The sequence below is a fragment of the Bombina bombina genome, chromosome 2 (genome assembly GCF_027579735.1).
Source record: "Bombina bombina isolate aBomBom1 chromosome 2, aBomBom1.pri, whole genome shotgun sequence".
NCBI lineage: Eukaryota > Metazoa > Chordata > Amphibia > Anura > Bombinatoridae > Bombina > Bombina bombina.
In genome coordinates, this window is record NC_069500.1 from 406,694,947 (window position 1) to 406,714,816 (window position 19,870).

Sequence of the window (19,870 nt, forward strand, 5' to 3'; positions counted from 1 at the left end):
GAGTTAAACAGGTGAGGGCATCGGTGATCCTCATTGCCCCTGCGTGGCCTCGCAGGATTTGGTATTCTCAGCCACTGTGGAAGCTCCCATTGGGGAAAGACCTCATTCAGGGTCCCTTCCATCATCCGAATCTAGTTTATCTGCAGCTGACTGCTTGGGGATTGAACGCTTAATTTTATCTAAGCGAGGGTTTTCGGATTCATTCATAGATACCTTGATTCAGGCACGTAAGCCTGTTACTAGGAAAATTTACAATAGGATATGGTGTGTATTTATATATATTTATTAGTGTGAATCCAAGGGCTACTCATGGAGTAGGGTTAGGATTCCCAGGATTTTGTCTTTTCTCCAAGAAGGATTGGAGAAAGGGTTGTCAGCAAGTTCCTTAAAAGGACAGATTTCTGCTTTATCTATTTTGTTACACAAGCATCTGGCGGATGTTCCAGATGTGCAATCTTTTTGTCAGGCTCTGACTAGAATCAGGCCTGTATTTAGACCAATTGCTCCTCCTTGGAGTTTGAATTTAGTTCTTCAAGGGGTTCCGTTTGAACCTATGCATTCCATAGATATTAAGTTATTATCTTGGAAAGTTTTATTTTTGGTTGCTATTTCTTCTGCTCGAAGAGTATCTGAGCTTTCGACATTGCAATGTGATTCTCCTTATCTTGTTTTCCATTCGGATAAGGTGGTGTTACGAACCAAACCTGGTTTTCTTCCTAAGGTTGTTTCGAATAAGATTATTAATCAGGAAATCGTTGTTCCTTCCTTGTGTCCTAATCCTTTTTCTAAGAAGGAGCGTCTGTTAAATCATTTGGACGTGGTCCATGCTTTGAAGTTCTACTTACAGACGACTAAGGATTTTCGTCAGTCGTCTTCCTTGTTTGTTGTTTTTCTGGGAAACGTAGGGGTCAGAAAGCTACGGCTTCCTCTTTCTTTTTGGCTGAAGAGTTTCATCAGTTTTGCATATGTGACTGCTGGACAGCAGCCTCCTGAACGACTTACGGCTCATTCCACTAGGGCTGTGGCTTCCTCATGGGCATTCAAAAATGATTCTTCTATTGAACAAATTTGCAAAGTTGCAACTTGGTCGTCTCTTCAAACTTTTTCCAAATTTGATACTTTTGCCTCGGTTGAGGCGGTTTTTGGGAGGATGGTTCAAGCAGTGGTGCCTTCCGTTTAGGTTCCCTGTCTTGTCCCTCCCTTTTTCATCTGTGTACTAAAGCATTGGTTTTGTATCCCACAAGTAAGGATGAAATCCGTGGACTCATCGTATCTTTAAAAAGAAAAGAAAATTTATGCTTACCTGATAAATTTCTTTCTTTTTAGATACGATGAGTCCACGTCCTGCCCTTTTTTTCTAAGACAGGTCTTTGTTTTTGTTAAACTTCAGTCACCTCTGCACCTTGGCTTTTCCTTTCTCTTCCTAACTTCGGTCGAATGACTGGAGTGGGAGGGAAGGGAGGAGCTATATATACAGCTCTGCTGTGGTGCTTTTTGCCTCCTCCTGCTGACCAGGAGGCGATATCCCACAAAAAAGGATGAAATCCGTGTACTCATCGTATCTAAAAAGAAATAAATTTATCAGGTAAGCATAAATTTTCTTTTTATTACAGCTTCAAAAGATGCTCAATGAAATGCCTTTTACAGAATGCAACTGTGAAGCTGATACATAAACTAAAAGTATATTTGCAAAAGTAATAATTACCTAAACAGACATCTGTTATATATACTGTACATAACATAAACGTATTATAGCATGTCAATACATTGGAAAGAATACATAGACATTTTGATGAATAATCAGTGTTTGGTATAAAACCCAGGGAGCACATAAGTGCTGTGGCACGCTCCCTTAAAATGTAGACAAGATAATAAGCTCTAGAACAAATCCTGAGTTCTGTCACCTAGTAAAGATCCCTGTCTTTGATGTTTGGCAGGTGAGAGAGTATGGGGTCTCAGAACTCTTCACTTCTTATATAGCTTCATGTCACTTCCACACTGATGTATTTTCTTCATGCAACAGTCACTCTGGGTTCTTTCTCTTCCTTTTTTCAACTTCCACACACACCACAAGCAAATTACTCTGGACCCAGACCGCTGACGGTATAGGGTCAAACCAATACTGCTTGTTTTCCAAGCATTCAAGACATCGAATCCCTGCTGCATGTATCAAATAATTAAGCCCAATATTTCCTAAAAGTATAAACTTATCTAGTTGGTAGAGTAGCCTTATGCTTATCCCAGGAATTCTTCAATGCCATGTGTTCTGTAACAATGGTTAAATCAGTCTTGTCATCTGGGAACCTAAACAAAATGTGTGGCTACTGGATTTTTAACAAATTAGTTGTACTGTACTCTAGAAAATGTGTTGTTCAGTACTGCTCTCTATGTACCAACATGCTTTTGTGTCAATTTAACTGGTTTTGTTTTATTTATGCCACGTTAGGTCATATGACTTTTTGCAACAAAACTTTCTTTTACTATTGCAGAAAAGATTCACATATACATAGATAAAAAAGAAGCCATGCAGGTTGTTAAGATGTTAAAGGGCTCACGGTTTAAGGCTTTCCCATCCAGAGAAGATGCAGAAAAATTTGCAAGAGGAATTTGTGACTACTGCCCATCTCCTAGCAAGACTTCACTCACTATGTCGCCTGTAAAACTTAGTCCTGCACTTGTAAGAGGTGAGAGTGGTGGTTCTATTTTCTTACATAGAATTTTATTTTTGTGTTTGCAAGTAGTGTATCTGATATCAACAATGATTTATATTTTTGCATTAAGGGATACTAAAGCCATAGGTTTTCTTTTATGATTCAGATAGAGCATGCAATTTTAAGCAACTTTCTAATTTACTCCTATTATCAATTTTTCTTCGTTGTCTTTGTAGCTTTATTTGAAAAAGCAGGAATGAAAGCTTAGGAGCCAGCACATTTTTGGTTAAGCACCCTGAATAGCCCTTGCTGATTGTTGGCTACGTTCAACCACCAATCAGCAAGCGCTACCCAGGTGCTGAACCTAAAATAAACCGGCTCTTAAACTTTCATTGCTGCTTTTCAAATAGATGCCAAGAGAACGAAGAAAAGTGATAATAGGAGTAAAATAGAAAGTTGCTTAAAAATGCATGCTCTGTCTGAATCATAAAAGAAAACATTCAAGTATATGTTTAATGTTGTCTTAAAAAATAATACTAGCCTACAAAGGCTTCTATAGGTCCTGGATTACCATTTGTTTTTGAATGACAAGGCATGGATGTTTATTATTTTCTTAAAGACATATCTTTTTGTTAGAACTGCAATACACACTTTTTTTTTTTTTTATGGAAATATCAATAGAAGTGAAATGTTTTGTGGGCTTTTTCACTAGATTTGGCTTCATCACCAGAAATTGAAAGCCTTAATAAGGAAAAAGCAAATAGCTTCAAGAGTCCAAGGACTCAAGACCTAACTGCAAAACTGAGAAAGGCTGTTGAGAAAGGAGAGACAGCCACATTTTCAGAACTGATTTGGAGTAACCCACGCTATCTTATAGGCTCTGGTGACAACCCAACAGTGGTACAGGTAAGACTTTCTTTCATAACTGGTGTGTATTTTTTTTGTTTTGTTTTTTTTTTGTTTTTTTACACATACACAACTTTTTAAATTTGTTTATGTGACAGCTAAGTAGTCAATTCCTGCTGTAATATTAAAGGGATATGAAACCCCAAATTTGTCTTTTATGATTCAGATAAAGCATGCAATTATAAACCACTTTCCAATTTACTTCTATTATCTAATTTGCTTAGTTTTCTAGCTATACTTTATTGAAACAAATACCTAAGTAGGCTCAGGACCAGCAAAGCACTACTAGGAGCTATCTGATGATTGGTGTCTGCTGATACATGTTTCTTGTCATTGGCTTACATGATGTTTAGCTAGCTCCACGTAGTGCATTGCTGCTCCTTCAATAAAGGATGCCAAAAGAACAAGGCAAACAGAAGTAAATTGGAAAATTGTTTAAAATGATATGATCTATCTGAATCATGTCCCTTTTAACATTTAATTGTATGCAAAGTTTATTCCCCCCCTTAATGTCTTATTAATGTGCAAGTAAAGGGTTGATGCGTTTTATATTTAACATTCATAACCGAGAGATAGCCATGCAGGTTATGATTATTGATATGTAGAATAATCCAACTTTAAAATTATGGGGCAACATATTAGCATGTGACTTTTGGAATTTGTTGAACCCGGTCATAAAGTATCCATATTGCAGAATTTTGTGAATGCCAGAGAGCCACTCCTCCGAACGTTTTTACTTTTGGCTCCTAAGTTTTTGTGTTTTTCTACGTAGATCTATATAGTAATAATATTGGATTCTAAAAATTGTGTGCCGCTTGTTCCTTAAAAGTACAGTCTACTTTTTTTTTTTTTTTTTTTTTAAATTGCGTAAAAAGATAGAGAACTCCTTTGCTACCCATTTCCCAGCTTTGCATAACTAACACTGTTATATATATATATATTTTCTATATATATATATATATATATATATATATATATATATATATATATATATATATATATATATATATATATATATATATTTATTTTGTAACTTCACAATCTCTGCATGTTTCTAAGCCCCTGCGGGGCTGCCTCTTATCTTTCACAGCTCGAGACATTGCTAGTTAATGTGTGCCATATAGATAACATTGTGTTCACTCCCATTGAGTTATGTAGGAACCAGCACTAATTGGCTTAAATACAAGTTTGTAACAATAACTCAGATAAGGGGCAGTATGCAGAGGCTTAAATACAAGGTAATCAGAGGTAAAAATAGTTGGCTATTCAAAACTGGGAAATGGGTAGTAAAGGGATTATCATTTTAAACCATAAAAATGTTCGTTTAGACTGTTCCTTTAATTTTAAATGTTTGTCAACCCCCTATCATATTGTGTTGTGCAATTTAAAATATTAACTGGTATTTAACGGTTTTGTGTTTTAAATATAAAAAAGTAATTGTTCTGGGGTCTTGACTTCCTTGGGTGAGAAATGTTTGACCCCAATAACCCGGAAAGATGTTTTATTTGTAAATAAACTTTTCTGCTTAACATAGGAAGGGTGCAGATACAATGTCATGCATGTGGCTGCGAAAGAAAACCAGGCTGGCATCTGCCAGCTACTTCTGGACACTTTAGAGAACCCGGAGTTTATGCGCTTAATGTACCCAGATGATGATGAAATTATGCTGCAGAAACGTATTACATATATCGTTGATCTGTATCTCAACACCCCAGATAAAATGGTAATCATTTTTAATTTCCCCCCCTTTATACAGTACAGTATATATTAAAATCTGCACCATAAGCTCTCAAATAGTCCTGCTCATGTACTGTTATGGGTGAAGGAGGAAAACAACATTGGGCCTGGCTGACTTGGCACAAACAACCAGACAGGAGCAGGTGGTACCAGTATTTGCAGGAAAGGCATGTCTGGTGGTATCTGATACCTCTCCCCTTTGTAAACCACTTTTAAACACATTATATCTTACAAAGCCAGGTGGCAGTCATTTCTAACATCTGGCACCCCTTGTTGCAAGTGGTCATTTTTTCACACGTCTGTTCCAAGCTCATATACTCTGACAAACAGCAGTCCCCTCTGTTTCTCCAGAATTCACCATCCTCATTCTTCTTTGTGTGCTTAAAGGGATACTAAACCCAAATTTTGTTCTTTCATGATTCAGAGAGAGCAGGTAATTTTAAGCAACTTTCTAACTTCTATTATCATTTTTTCTTCATTCTTTTGCTCTCTTTATTTGAAAAAGCAAGACTAAGCTTAAGAGCCTGCCCATTTTTGGTTCAGACCTGGGTAGCACTTGCTGATTGGTGGCTAAATGTAACCACCAATCAGCAAGTGCCATCAAGGTGCTGAACCAAAAATGGGCCAGCTCCTAACCTTACATTCATGTTTTTTTAAATAAAGATGGCAAGAGAATGAAGAAAAAATGATAATAGGAGTAAATTAGAAAAATACTTAAAATGTAATGCTCTATCTGAATCCTGAGAGAAAAAATAATATCCCTTTTTAATGATGTTTTGTACCTCATTGTTTCCCTTGTGTAACTTTGTAGAACTTATTGGTACCTTTTTATAAATTAAGAATTATGAAAACAATCATAGCAAATTTTAATAAACCTGAAACTGTATATTATAAATGTATTAAACAGACTGGTCTTTAGTCTAAAAATTGCTAACATTTATTTAATCATATCTTTCAGGCATTTGACACTCCTCTTCACTTTGCTTGCAAGTTTGGCAATGCAGATGTTGTAAATGTACTGAGTTCACATCCTGACATTATAAAAAATTCCAGAAACAAGTACGGACAGACTCCAGAAGAGGTATGTTTCTCTACCTCCATTACTTTTAATGTGCAGTTTTCAAATCTGTCCTTGGCTATGATCACAATCTGCTTTTAGGTAGTTCTTTTTACCAACAATTAAATTCAAGGTTTTTATTTTATTGTGATATTTTATTGATGAAAAAATTGATGCAGAAAGGTGTTTTTCTATGCTAATAAATATACTCCTTTCGCTTGAAGATTTTTTTTTTACCTATTTACCGCTGCGACGATAAGCACAGCTCTCCCGCCCGCCATATTGTCAAAATGATTTACTGATGACGATTTGTAAAATAACGAATCCTTGTTTCCCCCCCGGGGCATTCAGCCCCTTTGCTTAAACGTCTCGACCCGGGGGAAAACAAGGATTGGTTCTTTTACGAATCGTCATCTGTCAATCAATTTGACAAAATGGCGAACGGGAGAGCTGCGCTTATCGTCGCAGCGGTAAATGGGGAAAAATTCTTCAATATATATAAACTTCATGAATTAAACCCTTCTTAATTTTTAAATGTCTATGCAATGCCGTGGGGCAATATTTGTAAATTGACCTTCACTTTAAGGGCTCAAAGATGCAAAGGGCATTAACAAGACATACATACAAACAAAACATATACATGTCTGTATGTGTGTGAGATATATAATATTTTATATATATATACACGCACGTATGTGTGTCTGTATGTATATGTTTGTATGTGAAGAACATTAGAATGTGAAATTTTCATATTTTATGTCGGGTTAGCACACTTGAGAAAACACACCCCATTGTAGTCTATGGGGGAACACTGTCGCAATATTCAGATTTTGTTGTTTTTTTTTTGCGAGTGTCGGGTTAGCGCTTGTGTGTAATCTTTTACTTTACCTGGCGCACGCAAAAAGCTGAAGTCTAGCAAAGTTAATGCGCAAGCAATAAATAGGGTTCCACTCGTCATCTAGCCCTTAATGTGTTCAGCTAGGTCCCAGTAACACATTGTTGTTCTGTAACGGACTTTATTAATGTGCAATGTTAAAATGTTCTAGCATGTTAGACTTTTTTTTTTTTTTTGCACCTGTATGTCTGTCTCTTTGTGGTACAATAGTTAAGTAGGTTTTCACATTTTGATGTTTTCCTGTTCTATTTTCACATAGGCTATCTGCGAAAGAAGCAAAAATAAATCTGCTGAATTAAAAGCCAGAATCAGAGAATATTTACAAGGTTTGTACCTGTTTTTATAGTGTATAGTTGGGAGAGGGTGCTATATAAGTGTTGTAGTGGGCAGATGCAAGGGGATAAAACAACTAAACTTTACTGTTGTTGCTGAGTGGTGTACACAAAGACAAATATAATTTCAGTCTTAAACCAGAAGCAAAGACCTAAAAGGATTTGATCTAAAATAAATTGAGTCTCAAAGTTTAATGTTCAAGCTGCTGGAAAACTGCACAGAAAAAAGGCAACTGTACTGTATACTTGATAATGAAGCACTTGCTTGTTACTAGCTTTCAACTGATAATTCTATAAAACAATGAATGATTGTTAGGACATCAGTTTGCCTGCTCCTATTACCTGAGGCTACAGAACTCTTAAATACTTATCGGCAGCTCTATTTTTTTTATCTACACCTTGCTTTTGGCTCCTGGACATTGGTCACTGACGTCTGAATCGCAATAGTACACCTGTAGGTTTCCCTACAGTTGTTTGTATTGCATATTGGCTCTGGAAAAGCTTTAGAGAACGCTTTTTTCTTTCATGTAATTAGCAAGAGTCCATGAGCTAGTGACGTATGGGATATACATTCCTACCAGGAGGGGCAAAGTTTCCCAAACCTCAAAATGCCTATAAATACACCCCTCACCACACCCACAAATCAGTTTTACAAACTTTGCCTCCTGTGGAGGTGGTGAAGTAAGTTTGTGCTAGATTCTACGTTGATATGTGCTCTGCAACAGGTTGGAGCCCGGTTTTCCTCTCAGCGTGCAGTGAATGTCAGAGGGATGTGAAGAGAGTATTGCCTATTTGAATTCAATGATCTCCTTCTACGGGGTCTATTTCATAGGTTCTCTGTTATCGGTCGTAGAGATTCATCTCTTACCTCCCTTTTCAGATCGACGATATACTCTTATATATACCATTACCTCTACTGATTCTCGTTTCAGTACTGGTTTGGCTTTCTACTACATGTAGATGAGTGTCCTGGGGTAAGTAAGTCTTATTTTTGTGACACTAAGCTATGGTTGGGCACTTTTATATAAAGTTATAAATATATGTGTTTAAACATTTATTTGCCTTGATTCAGGATGTTCAACATTCCTTATTTCAGACAGTCAGTTTCATTATTTGGGATAATGCATATGAATAATCAATTTTTCTTACCTTAAAATTTGACTTTTTTTCCTGTGGGCTGTTAGGCTCCCGGGGGCTGAAAATGCTTCTTTTTTTTGCGTCATTCTTGGCGCGGACTTTCTTGGCGCAGACATTTTCTTGTCATTTCCGGCGTCATACGTGTCGCCGGAAGTTGCGTCATTTTTTTGACGTTTTTTGTGCCAAAAAATTTTGTCGTTACCGGATGTGGCGCCATTTTTGGCGCCAAAAGCATTTAGGCGCCAAATAATGTGGGCGGCTTTTTTGGCGCTAAAAAATTTGAGCGTCATTGTTGTCTCCACAATATTTAAGTCTCATTATTTATTGCTTCTGGTTTCTAGAAGCTTGTTCATTGGCATTTTTTTCCCATTCCTGAAACTGTCATTTAAGGAATTTTATCTTTTTTGCTTTATATGTTGTTTTTTCTATTACATATTGCAAGATGTCTCAGATTGACCCTGAATCAGAAGCCACTTCTGGAAAAACGCTTAACTGAGTTTCAGTTCTACCAAAGCTAAGTTCATTTATTTTAAATGTTATAAATGTTTATCTTTAGCTATGGTTTGTAATAAGTTATTATGATATACTTTTACATGCAGAATCCATTAGTGTTTATGCTTTATATATTTCCATTCTTACATCTTATGTACAAGAAATATTTAGAAGATTTATAAGAAATATTTTTCTGATTCTATTTTAAAGGAAATAACAAATAAGGGAAAGTCAATTAAAGTGGAGAGTAACAATGATAACGTATACCTATCAGCTGAGAGCAGTGTGTTGATCAGCTAGCTCCCAACACGCAATGCAAGTGTTTGTTAGAATAACAAGTATTGATAGTGGAAAGTGACCAGGTCCTATGAGTTTTCCCTACCTCAAGTTAGGACCGGTGAGAATCATATACCACCGCTAAATGCACACGTATGAGGTTATAGGTGCAAACACCCTAGATAACTAATACATATATATAAAGATGCCAACAGTCCACACTCCATACCTGTGTACTACTGGAACCTGAGCGACAGTCCGTTTCGGCAATATATCCGGTTTCTTTGCTGTGTATGGATTGTCTCATTCAGTTGGTATCCAGCTCCTGTGTGAGCTCCGGTGGCTGCAGTGGGTGACTCCTCCTTTCGTTAACGTCCCAGGTGTTGGGCGTGTAGATGCGGTCAGGACAATGGTGCAATACTTAGCTGCTGTGCTACACTAAAGGCCAGGCAAGTGCAAACAAAATTGAAAAAAAAGGAGCACGAGCAGCAGATCTATGCACAAAAAATTTATTTACAGACAGTAAACATAGCGCATTGGCGCTCAGAGTGAAGAAAAACAAACACGTTTGTCAAACAATATACAAAACGGTGAGAGGGGAGAAAAAACCCCCGGGGTAAATACTGACAAATTAAGGAGACTAGCTAGTAGGAAAACAGGTATACGCGTTTCAGCTTACAGCCTTACTCATTACCTGACTAAAACACAGTGAGGTGAACTTAAAAACAGTAGCTAGTCATCCCATTGGTGGATGGGAACACTCCCCCCAAATAATCCTCCAATGGGTGTTTAGTTACGTAGCCAAAGACACCTGGGGACGCACAGGGTTGCACACTAAATACAGCATACTGTGAATACACTTGGAGCAGGATAAGAATACAGTTGAAACAAGATGGGAATGATAGTAGTAAGTACTGCATAATTAATAAACGGTAATAAACGATAAAAGATAATAAGCAGTACCCGTGTATGATATACAATTTAATCCTATAATTACAAATAATTACAAAACAATTACAGTGATCAAAGCAGAAGAAATGTGTTCAGTACAGCCGAGGGCAGAACAGATAGCTCCGGACCCAGCTGGACACACCTACAGTGCTGGGACGCAGATTTATAATGGCTGAAATGAAAACACAAATGGTATAAGCACAGGATAACAATCGTTTATATCCAAAGACTAACAAAATATAAAGATTATTATTGCTGAGATATAATCAGTGCGCAATGTGTACACTTACTGGACCTTGAGATATATCAATAGCAGCAATAGTAATAATAATAATAATACTGCAGTTAACCCTTAGCAGAAGTAAAGTTGATGCGGGGGTCTACTAATACATAGGATCATTAACATATGTATTTCATGCCACATCGGACCATAGATAGCTTCACTATTAGAAGGAGCCCCAATTACACTAGAGAAATAAGTCCATAGTGCACACCTGAGTCCCAAGGACCTGATAGGTTAGACTAGGGAGTCCTGAGATAGTAGGCCACTACGCTCCTAAAGTGGCGTGGAAAGACTATATATAGTTAATGTGTACAGGGCGAACCGGGTGGGGGGGGGGGGGGGGGGGGGGGGAGAGGGTCGGCTCTACCAGAAATTGATGAGGTCATATTCCGAGTTTAGGCCCCCTGGAACTCTTGTCTTGAGTTTGAAAATCCAGAAGGCCTCCCTCTCCCCCAGTCTGTGGACCCTGTCGACTCCCCCCTTACAGGGAGCCACCCTCTCAATAATGGTCCATAAATTCAGTATTACTTCAGTATTACCCCCTTCACTCATGCCTGACCGCAAAAAAGCCGCTCACACAATAAAATGTGTAGTGTGTAAATAGTAATGATTACAGTGTGCCAATGACACCAGTGTCTGCAATTTCAATTACAATTACCACCCAGAATTTCAGTTACTCTCCCAGGAGTCTGGCCTTGACCCCACGTATACACGAAATAGAAAATAACAAATAAGGGAAAGTCAATTAAAGTGGAGAGTAACAATGATAACGTATACCTATCAGCTGAGAGCAGTGTGTTGATCAGCTAGCTCCCAACACGCAATGCAAGTGTTTGTTAGAATAACAAGTATTGATAGTGGAAAGTGACCAGGTCCTATGAGTTTTCCCTACCTCAAGTTAGGACCGGTGAGAATCATATACCACCGCTAAATGCACACGTATGAGGTTATAGGTGCAAACACCCTAGATAACTAATACATATATATAAAGATGCCAACAGTCCACACTCCATACCTGTGTACTACTGGAACCTGAGCGACAGTCCGTTTCGGCAATATATCCGGTTTCTTTGCTGTGTATGTATACTCACCACAGCATTGATTCAACATTTTGCGGGGATACACCAGAAAGACACTAGTTCCTTCTCCTGGACCATTATTGAGAGGGTGGCTCCCTGTAAGGGGGGAGTCGACAGGGTCCACAGACTGGGGGAGAGGGAGGCCTTCTGGATTTTCAAACTCAAGACAAGAGTTCCAGGGGGCCTAAACTCGGAATATGACCTCATCAATTTCTGGTAGAGCCGACCCTCTCCCCCCCCCCCCCCCCCCCCCCCCCCCCCACCCGGTTCGCCCTGTACACATTAACTATATATAGTCTTTCCACGCCACTTTAGGAGCGTAGTGGCCTACTATCTCAGGACTCCCTAGTCTAACCTATCAGGTCCTTGGGACTCAGGTGTGCACTATGGACTTATTTCTCTAGTGTAATTGGGGCTCCTTCTAATAGTGAAGCTATCTATGGTCCGATGTGGCATGAAATACATATGTTAATGATCCTATGTATTAGTAGACCCCGCATCAACTTTACTTCTGCTAAGGGTTAACTGCAGTATTATTATTATTATTACTATTGCTGCTATTGATATATCTCAAGGTCCAGTAAGTGTACACATTGCGCACTGATTATATCTCAGCAATAATAATCTTTATATTTTGTTAGTCTTTGGATATAAACGATTGTTATCCTGTGCTTATACCATTTGTGTTTTCATTTCAGCCATTATAAATCTGCGTCCCAGCACTGTAGGTGTGTCCAGCTGGGTCCGGAGCTATCTGTTCTGCCCTCGGCTGTACTGAACACATTTCTTCTGCTTTGATCACTGTAATTGTTTTGTAATTATTTGTAATTATAGGATTAAATTGTATATCATACACGGGTACTGCTTATTATCTTTTATCGTTTATTACCGTTTATTAATTATGCAGTACTTACTACTATCATTCCCATCTTGTTTCAACTGTATTCTTATCCTGCTCCAAGTGTATTCACAGTATGCTGTATTTAGTGTGCAACCCTGTGCGTCCCCAGGTGTCTTTGGCTACGTAACTAAACACCCATTGGAGGATTATTTGGGGGGAGTGTTCCCATCCACCAATGGGATGACTAGCTACTGTTTTTAAGTTCACCTCACTGTGTTTTAGTCAGGTAATGAGTAAGGCTGTAAGCTGAAACGCGTATACCTGTTTTCCTACTAGCTAGTCTCCTTAATTTGTCAGTATTTACCCCGGGGGGTTTTTTCTCCCCTCTCACCGTTTTGTATATTGTTTGACAAACGTGTTTGTTTTTCTTCACTCTGAGCGCCAATGCGCTATGTTTACTGTCTGTAAATAAATTTTTTGTGCATAGATCTGCTGCTCGTGCTCCTTTTTTTCAATTCTATTTTAAAGGCTTTGTCTGACTTCGTGCCTTCTAATAAAATTTTTAGGTCTTTTTCACTTCTTTTTTAATTATTGAAGTTTCAAATGACCAACAACATACTGATTTATCCTTCTCTGATGATGTTTTTTCTCTTTCAGAAATTTTCTTCATCAGATATTGACACTAACAAATCTACTTTTTTATTATTTTTCTATTATTAAAGTACATTTGTTCTTTATTGTTGAAAAGGTGTTGATTATTTTGGATATTAAGGTAACTAGTTATTTAAGACTAGCTGACACTATTTCTGCCTATTTATTTCTTCTGTGTTTTCAGAGGTTTTCTTTCCAATTCCCCATTCTAGGGAATGGAATAGCCTGAGAATTTTCTTTTATTCCTTCTTCAAAGGTTTTAAACTATATTCTTTGCCAGCAGTTAAATTCAATTTGGAGGGTTCTCCAATTTATTGGACTATCTCTACTTCTACTAATTATGCTATTGTTTCTATAGCAAAATAGTATTTATTTTCCTTTAGATAGTTGTATCTTATTTATGGAAAATTATTTAGTTTCAGGTACTTTTCTTGGTCCTGTGATTTATTTGGATATTGCAATTGCTTCATTTTTTCTGTTTACTTTAAGATCAAGTATCAGATTATGATTTATTTATCATTGTTAAGGGACAACATTTACTAGACTAGGTGCTGTTGCATTTGTCTTGTTGTTTTGCATTTATTGATTATGCAAGTCCACTGTATTGACTGGTCCTTTAAACTGGACTATCATGCTAATAATTTCATTTGTGTCTGCATTTTATTGAATATTTTCGCAAATGAGGGTTAAACTATGTTTTTAGCTATTTTAGCTAGAAGAATTTTGTGATTTTTAAAAAAAAAAAAAAAATCCATATTTCTTTTGTTCTAAGATAATCAATTATTTGTTTTATAATTGTATTCAATTCTTAACTGTTACTCTGGGCTTCAAGATTGTGTTCTAAGACTAAAACTTTAAGCTTATACTAGATTGGTTGTTCTTATTAAGGAACGAATTCCGGAGTTCTTTCCCAAGTAACATGTTTTTAATTGGGGTTCGAAATCAGCTCCCTAATATTGTGATGTACGTGCCGTATTCCAGCTTGGCTGGTAAGGGGCAGGTTAAGACTTCTTTGAAATTTATTTGGTTCTATTTTGTCCAAATTTCTTTGATTTTATTCCAGTAAGGCTAACACTTTCTTTAAGTGTGTTTCTGTCCTATATATTTTGGATGCTTTTGAAGCATGGCTGGGCATCCATGGGGTTCAAGCGCTGCTCAGACCTGGAATCTTCTCGGGTATTTCTTCCAGTTCCTTTTTTTAGGAACCGGGTTTGGAGTTTTATTCAAACTATTTTGCCTTTTTATGGTCATTGATAGCATTATTTGTTTTCCTTAGATACAATAAATGCATATTTTAATTTTTCTGTTTTCATTCAGATTATTTTCTGAGGATGCGGAATCTCATATGATTCACTTGCTCTTCAGGACATAGTTAGAGGATCTTTTTTTCGAAAGCTCTTGATTCCTCAAACAAGGGTCACCTTTTTTAGGTTTCCAGATAGTTTGTGTCACTGTCTTTGTCTCTATCAGACAAGGGATAATTCTATTGGGTTCCGTCTGTCGGTACCTTTAGTCTCTATTATTTCCTTCAGTTGCTATATATGCACAGACGTTTTAGGTCTTATGGCCACAGCATTGGATTCAATTCCCTTTGCTCATTTTCACTAGAAAGAACCTTTCCAGTCTTTTATGAGTGTTGTTTCTTCTAGAACATGGTTGGAGGATCAATTTACCAAAAAGTTTGTTGATTCCTCAGACAAGGGTAACCTTTTTAGGTTTCCTGATAGATTCAGTGTCCTTGACTCTGTCTCTGACAGACAAGAGACGTCTGAAATTGGTTTCAGCTTGTCGAAACCTTCAGTTTCAATCTTTCCCTTCGGTAGCCTTATGCATGGAAATTCTAGGTCTTATGACTGCTGCATTGGACGCGGTTCCCTTTGCTTGTTTTCACATGCGACTTCTTCAGCTCTGTATGCTGAACCAGTGGTGCAGGGATTATACAAAGATATCTCAATTAATATCTTTGAAACCGATTGTACGACACTCTCTGACGTGGTGGACAGACCACCATCGTTTAGTTCAGGGGGCTTCTTTTTGTTCTTCCAACCTGGACTGTGATTTCAACAGATGCAAGTCTGACAGGTTGGGAAGCTGTTTGGGGGTCTCTGACAGCACAAGGGGTTTGGGAATCTCAGGAGGTGAGATTACCAATCAATATTTTGGAACTCCGTGCAATTTTCAGAGCTCTTCAGTCATGGCCTCTTCTAAAGAGAGAGTCGTTCATTTGTTTTCAGACGGACAATGTCACAACTGTGGCATATGTAAATCATCAAGGAGGGACTCACAGTCCTCTGGCTATGAAAGAAGTATCTCGAATTCTGGTATGGGCGGAATCCAGCTCCTGTCTAATTTCTGCGGTTCATATCCCAGGTATAGACAATTGAGAAGCGGATTATCTCAGTCGCCAAACGTTACATCCGGGCGGATGGTCTCTTCACCCAGAGGTATTTCTTCAGATTGTTCAAATGTGGTTCCTTCCAGAAATAGATCTGATGGCTTCTCATCTAAACAAGAAGCTTCCCAGGTATCTGTCCAGATCCAGGGATCCTCAGGCGGAGGCAGTGGATGCATTGTCACTTCCTTGGAAGTATCATCCTGCCTATATCTTTCCGCCTCTAGTTCTTCTTCCAAGAGTAATTTCCAAGATTCTAAAGGAGTGCTCGTTTGTTCTGCTGGTGGCTCCAGCATGGCCTCACAGGTTTTGGTATGCGGATCTTGTCCGGATGGCCACTTGGCAACCGTGGACTCTTCTGTTAAGACCAGACCTTCTGTCACAAGGTTCTTTTTTCCATCAGGATCTCAAATCCTTAAATTTGAAGGTATGGAGATTGAACGCTTGATTCTCAGTCATAGAGGTTTCTCTGACTCTCTGATTAATACTATGTTACAGGCTCATAAATCTGTATCTAGGAAGATATATTATCGAGTCTGGAAGATTTACATTTCTTGGTGTTTTTCTCATCATTTTTCTTGGCATTCTTTTAGAATTCCTAGAATTTTACAGTTTCTTCAGGATGGTTTGGATAAAGGTTTGTCTGCAAGTTCCTTGAAAGGACAAATCTCTGCTCTTTCTGTTCTTTTTCACAGAAAGATTGCTAGTCTTCCTGATATTCATTGTTTTGTACAAGCTTTGGTTCGTATAAAACCTGTTATTAAGTCAATTTCTCCTCCTTGAAGTTTGAATTTGGTTCTGGGGGCTCTTCAAGCTCCTCCGTTTGAACCTATGCATTCGCTGAACATTAAATTACTTTCTTGGAAAGTTTTTTGTTTCTTTTGGCCATCTCTTCTGAAAGAAGAGTTTCTGATTTATCTGCTCTTTCTTGTGAGTCTCCTTTTTTGATTTTTCATCAGGATAAGGCGGTGTTGCGAACTTCTTTTAATTTTTACCTAAGGTTGTGAATTCTAACAACATTAGTAGAGAAATTGTGGTTCCTTCATTGTGTCCTAATCCTAAGAATTCTAAGGAAAGATCGTTGCATTCTTTGGATGTAGTTAGAGCTTTGAAATATTATGTTGAAGCTACTAAAAATTTCCGAAAGACTTCTAGTCTATTTGTTATCTTTTCCGGTTCTAGGAAAGGTCAGAAGGCCTCTTCCATTTCTTTGGCGTCTTGGTTAAAGTCTTTGATTCATCATGCTTATGTTGAGTCGGGTAAAACTCCGCCTCAAAGGATTACAGCTCATTCTACTAGGTCAGTTTCTACTTCCTGGGCGTTTAGGAATGAAGCTTCGGTTGATCAGATTTGCAAAGCAGCAACTTGGTCTTTGCATACTTTTACTAAATTCTACCATTTTTGTTGTGTTTTCTTCTTCTGAAGCAGTTTTTGGTAGAAAAGTACTTCAGGCAGCTGTTTCAGTTTGATTCTTCTGCTTATAATTTCAGTTTTCTCCAACATAGGTGTGTCCGGTCCACGGCGTCATCCTTACTTGTGGGATATTCTCTTCCCCAACAGGAAATGGCAAAGAGCCCAGCAAAGCTGGTCATATGATCCCTCCTAGGCTCCGCCTACCCCAGTCATTCTCTTTGCCGTTGCACAGGCAACATCTCCACGGAGATGGCTAAGAGTTTTTTGGTGTTTAAATGTAGTTTTTATTCTTCAATCAAGTGTTTGTTATTTTAAAATAGTGCTGGTATGTACTATTTACTCTGAAACAGAAAAGAGAAGAAGATTTCTGTTTGTGAGAGGAAGATGATTTTAGCAAACGTTACTAAAATCGATTGCTGTTTCCACACAGGACTGTTGAGATGAAGTAACTTCAGTTGGGGGGAAGCAGTTGGCAGACTTTTCTGCCTGAGGTATGATGGCCACATTTCTAACACGACTTGGTAATGCTGGGAGGCTGTCATTTTCCCTATGGGGACCGGTAAGCCATTTTCTTAGATTAAGTATAAGAATAAAGGCTTTATAAGGGCTTAAAAAACTGGTAGACATTTTTCTGGGCTAAAACGATTACTTGCTAAGCATATTTGACAGATTATAGCGCTTTATAGTTATTATAATCTTGGGGATTGTTGTTAAAAAACGGCAGGCACTGTATGGACACCTTTTTCAGATGGGGGCCTTCTCTAGTCATAGGCAGAGCCTCATTTTCGCGCCACTAATGCGCAGTTGTTTTTGGAAGGCAAGGCATGCAGATGCATGTGTGAGGAGCTAAGATCCACTGAAAAAGCTTATAGAAGGCGTCATTTGGTATCGTATTCCCCTCTGGGCTTGGTTGGGTCTCAGCAAAGCAGATTCCTGGGACTGTATAGGGGTTAAATGTAAAAACGGCTCCGGTTCCGTTATTTTAAGGGTTAAAGCTTTCAAATTTGGTGTGCAATACTTTTAAGGCTTTAAGACACTGTGGTGAAATTTTGGTAAATTTTGAACAATTGCTTCATACTTTTTCGCATATTCAGTAATAAAGTGTGTTCTGTTTAAAATTTAAAGTGACAGTAACTGTTTTATTTTAAAACGTTTTTTGTGCTTTGTTGACAAGTTTAAGCCTGTTTAACATGTCTGAACCATCAGATAAACGATGTTCTATATGTATGAAAGCCAATGTGTCTCCCCATTTAAATATATGTGATAATTGTGACATGGTGTCCAAACAAAGTAGGGACAATGATGCCACAGATAATAATAGTGCCCAAGATGATTCTTCAGATGAGGGGAGTAAGCATGGTACTGCATCACCCCCTTCTGTGTCTACACCAGTTTTGCCCACACAAGAGGCCCCTAGTACATCTAGTGCGCCAATACTTATTACTATGCAACAATTAACGGCTGTTATGGATAATTCTATTGCAAATATTTTATCTAAAATGCCTACTTATCAAAGAAAGCGCGATTGCTCTGTTTTAAACACTGAAGAGCAAGGGGACGCTGATGATAACGCTTCTGACATACCCTCACACCAATCTGAAGGGGCCAGGAGGGAGGTTTTGTCTGAGGGAGAAATTTCAGATTCAGGGAAAATTTCTCAACAAGCTGAACCTGATGTTGTAACATTTAAATTTAAATTAGAACATCTCCGCGCACTGCTTAAGGAGGTATTATCTACTCTGGATGATTGTGACAATTTGGTCATTCCAGAGAAATTATGTAAGATGGACAAGTTCCTAGAGGTTCCGGTGCCCCCCGATGTTTTTCCTATACCCAAGCGGGTGGCGGACATAGTAAACAAGGAATGGGAAAGGCCCGGCATACTTTTTGTGCCTCCCCCTATATTTAAGAAATTATTTCCTATAGTCGACCCCAGAAAGGACTTATGGCAGACAGTCCCTAAGGTCGAGGGGGCGGTCTCTACTCTAAACAAACGCACTACTATTCCCATAGAAGATAGTTGTGCTTTTTAAGATCCTATGGATAAAAAATTAGAGGGTTTGCTTAAAAGAATGTTTGTTCAGCAAGGTTACCTTCTTCAACCAATTTCATGCATTGTTCCTGTCACTACGGCAGCGTGTTTCTGGTTCGAAGAACTAGAAAAGTCGCTCGATAAGGAATCTTCGTATGAGGAGATTATGGACAGAGTTCATGCACTTAAATTGGCTAACTCTTTTATTCTAGATGCCGCTTTGCAATTAGCGAGATTAGCGGCGAAAAATTCAGGGTTTGCTATCGTGGCGCGCAGAGCGCTCTGGCTAAAGTCTTGGTCAGCGGATGTGTCTTCCAAGACAAAATTGCTTAACATCCCTTTCAAGGGCAAAACACTGTTTGGTCCTGATTTGAAAGAGATTATTTCAGACATCACCGGAGGAAAGGGCCACGCCCTTCCTCAGGATAGGTCTTTTAAGGCTAGAAATAAGCCTAATTTTCGTCCCTTTCGCAGAAACGGACCAGCCTCTACTTCTACATCCTCTAAGCAAGAGGGTAATACTTCTCAACCCAAACCAGCCTGGAGACCGATGCAAGGCTGGAACAAGGGTAAGCAGGCCAAGAAGCCTGCCACTGCTACCAAAACAGCATGAAGGGATGGCCCCGGATCTGGTGGGGGGCAGACTTTCTCTCTTTGCTCAGGCCTGGGCCAGAGATGTTCAGGATCCTTGGGCACTTGAAATAGTTTCTCAAGGTTATCTCCTGGAATTCAAGGAACTACCCCC

At 38.5% G+C, this 19,870-nt stretch overlaps 1 protein-coding gene across 2 annotated transcripts in view; it reads left to right on the plus strand.

Moving 5' to 3' along the window:
- ANKLE2 (ankyrin repeat and LEM domain containing 2) overlaps positions 1–19,870 on the plus strand; it is a 263,181-nt gene that overhangs the window by 14,717 nt on the left and 228,594 nt on the right. For both annotated transcript variants that reach the window (XM_053701894.1, XM_053701893.1), the window contains exons 3-7: positions 2,490–2,684; positions 3,364–3,557; positions 5,092–5,280; positions 6,253–6,375; positions 7,506–7,572. In XM_053701894.1, coding sequence (XP_053557869.1) covers positions 2,490–2,684; positions 3,364–3,557; positions 5,092–5,280; positions 6,253–6,375; positions 7,506–7,572 — 768 coding nt within the window. The remainder of the gene's footprint in view (positions 1–2,489; positions 2,685–3,363; positions 3,558–5,091; positions 5,281–6,252; positions 6,376–7,505; positions 7,573–19,870) is intronic.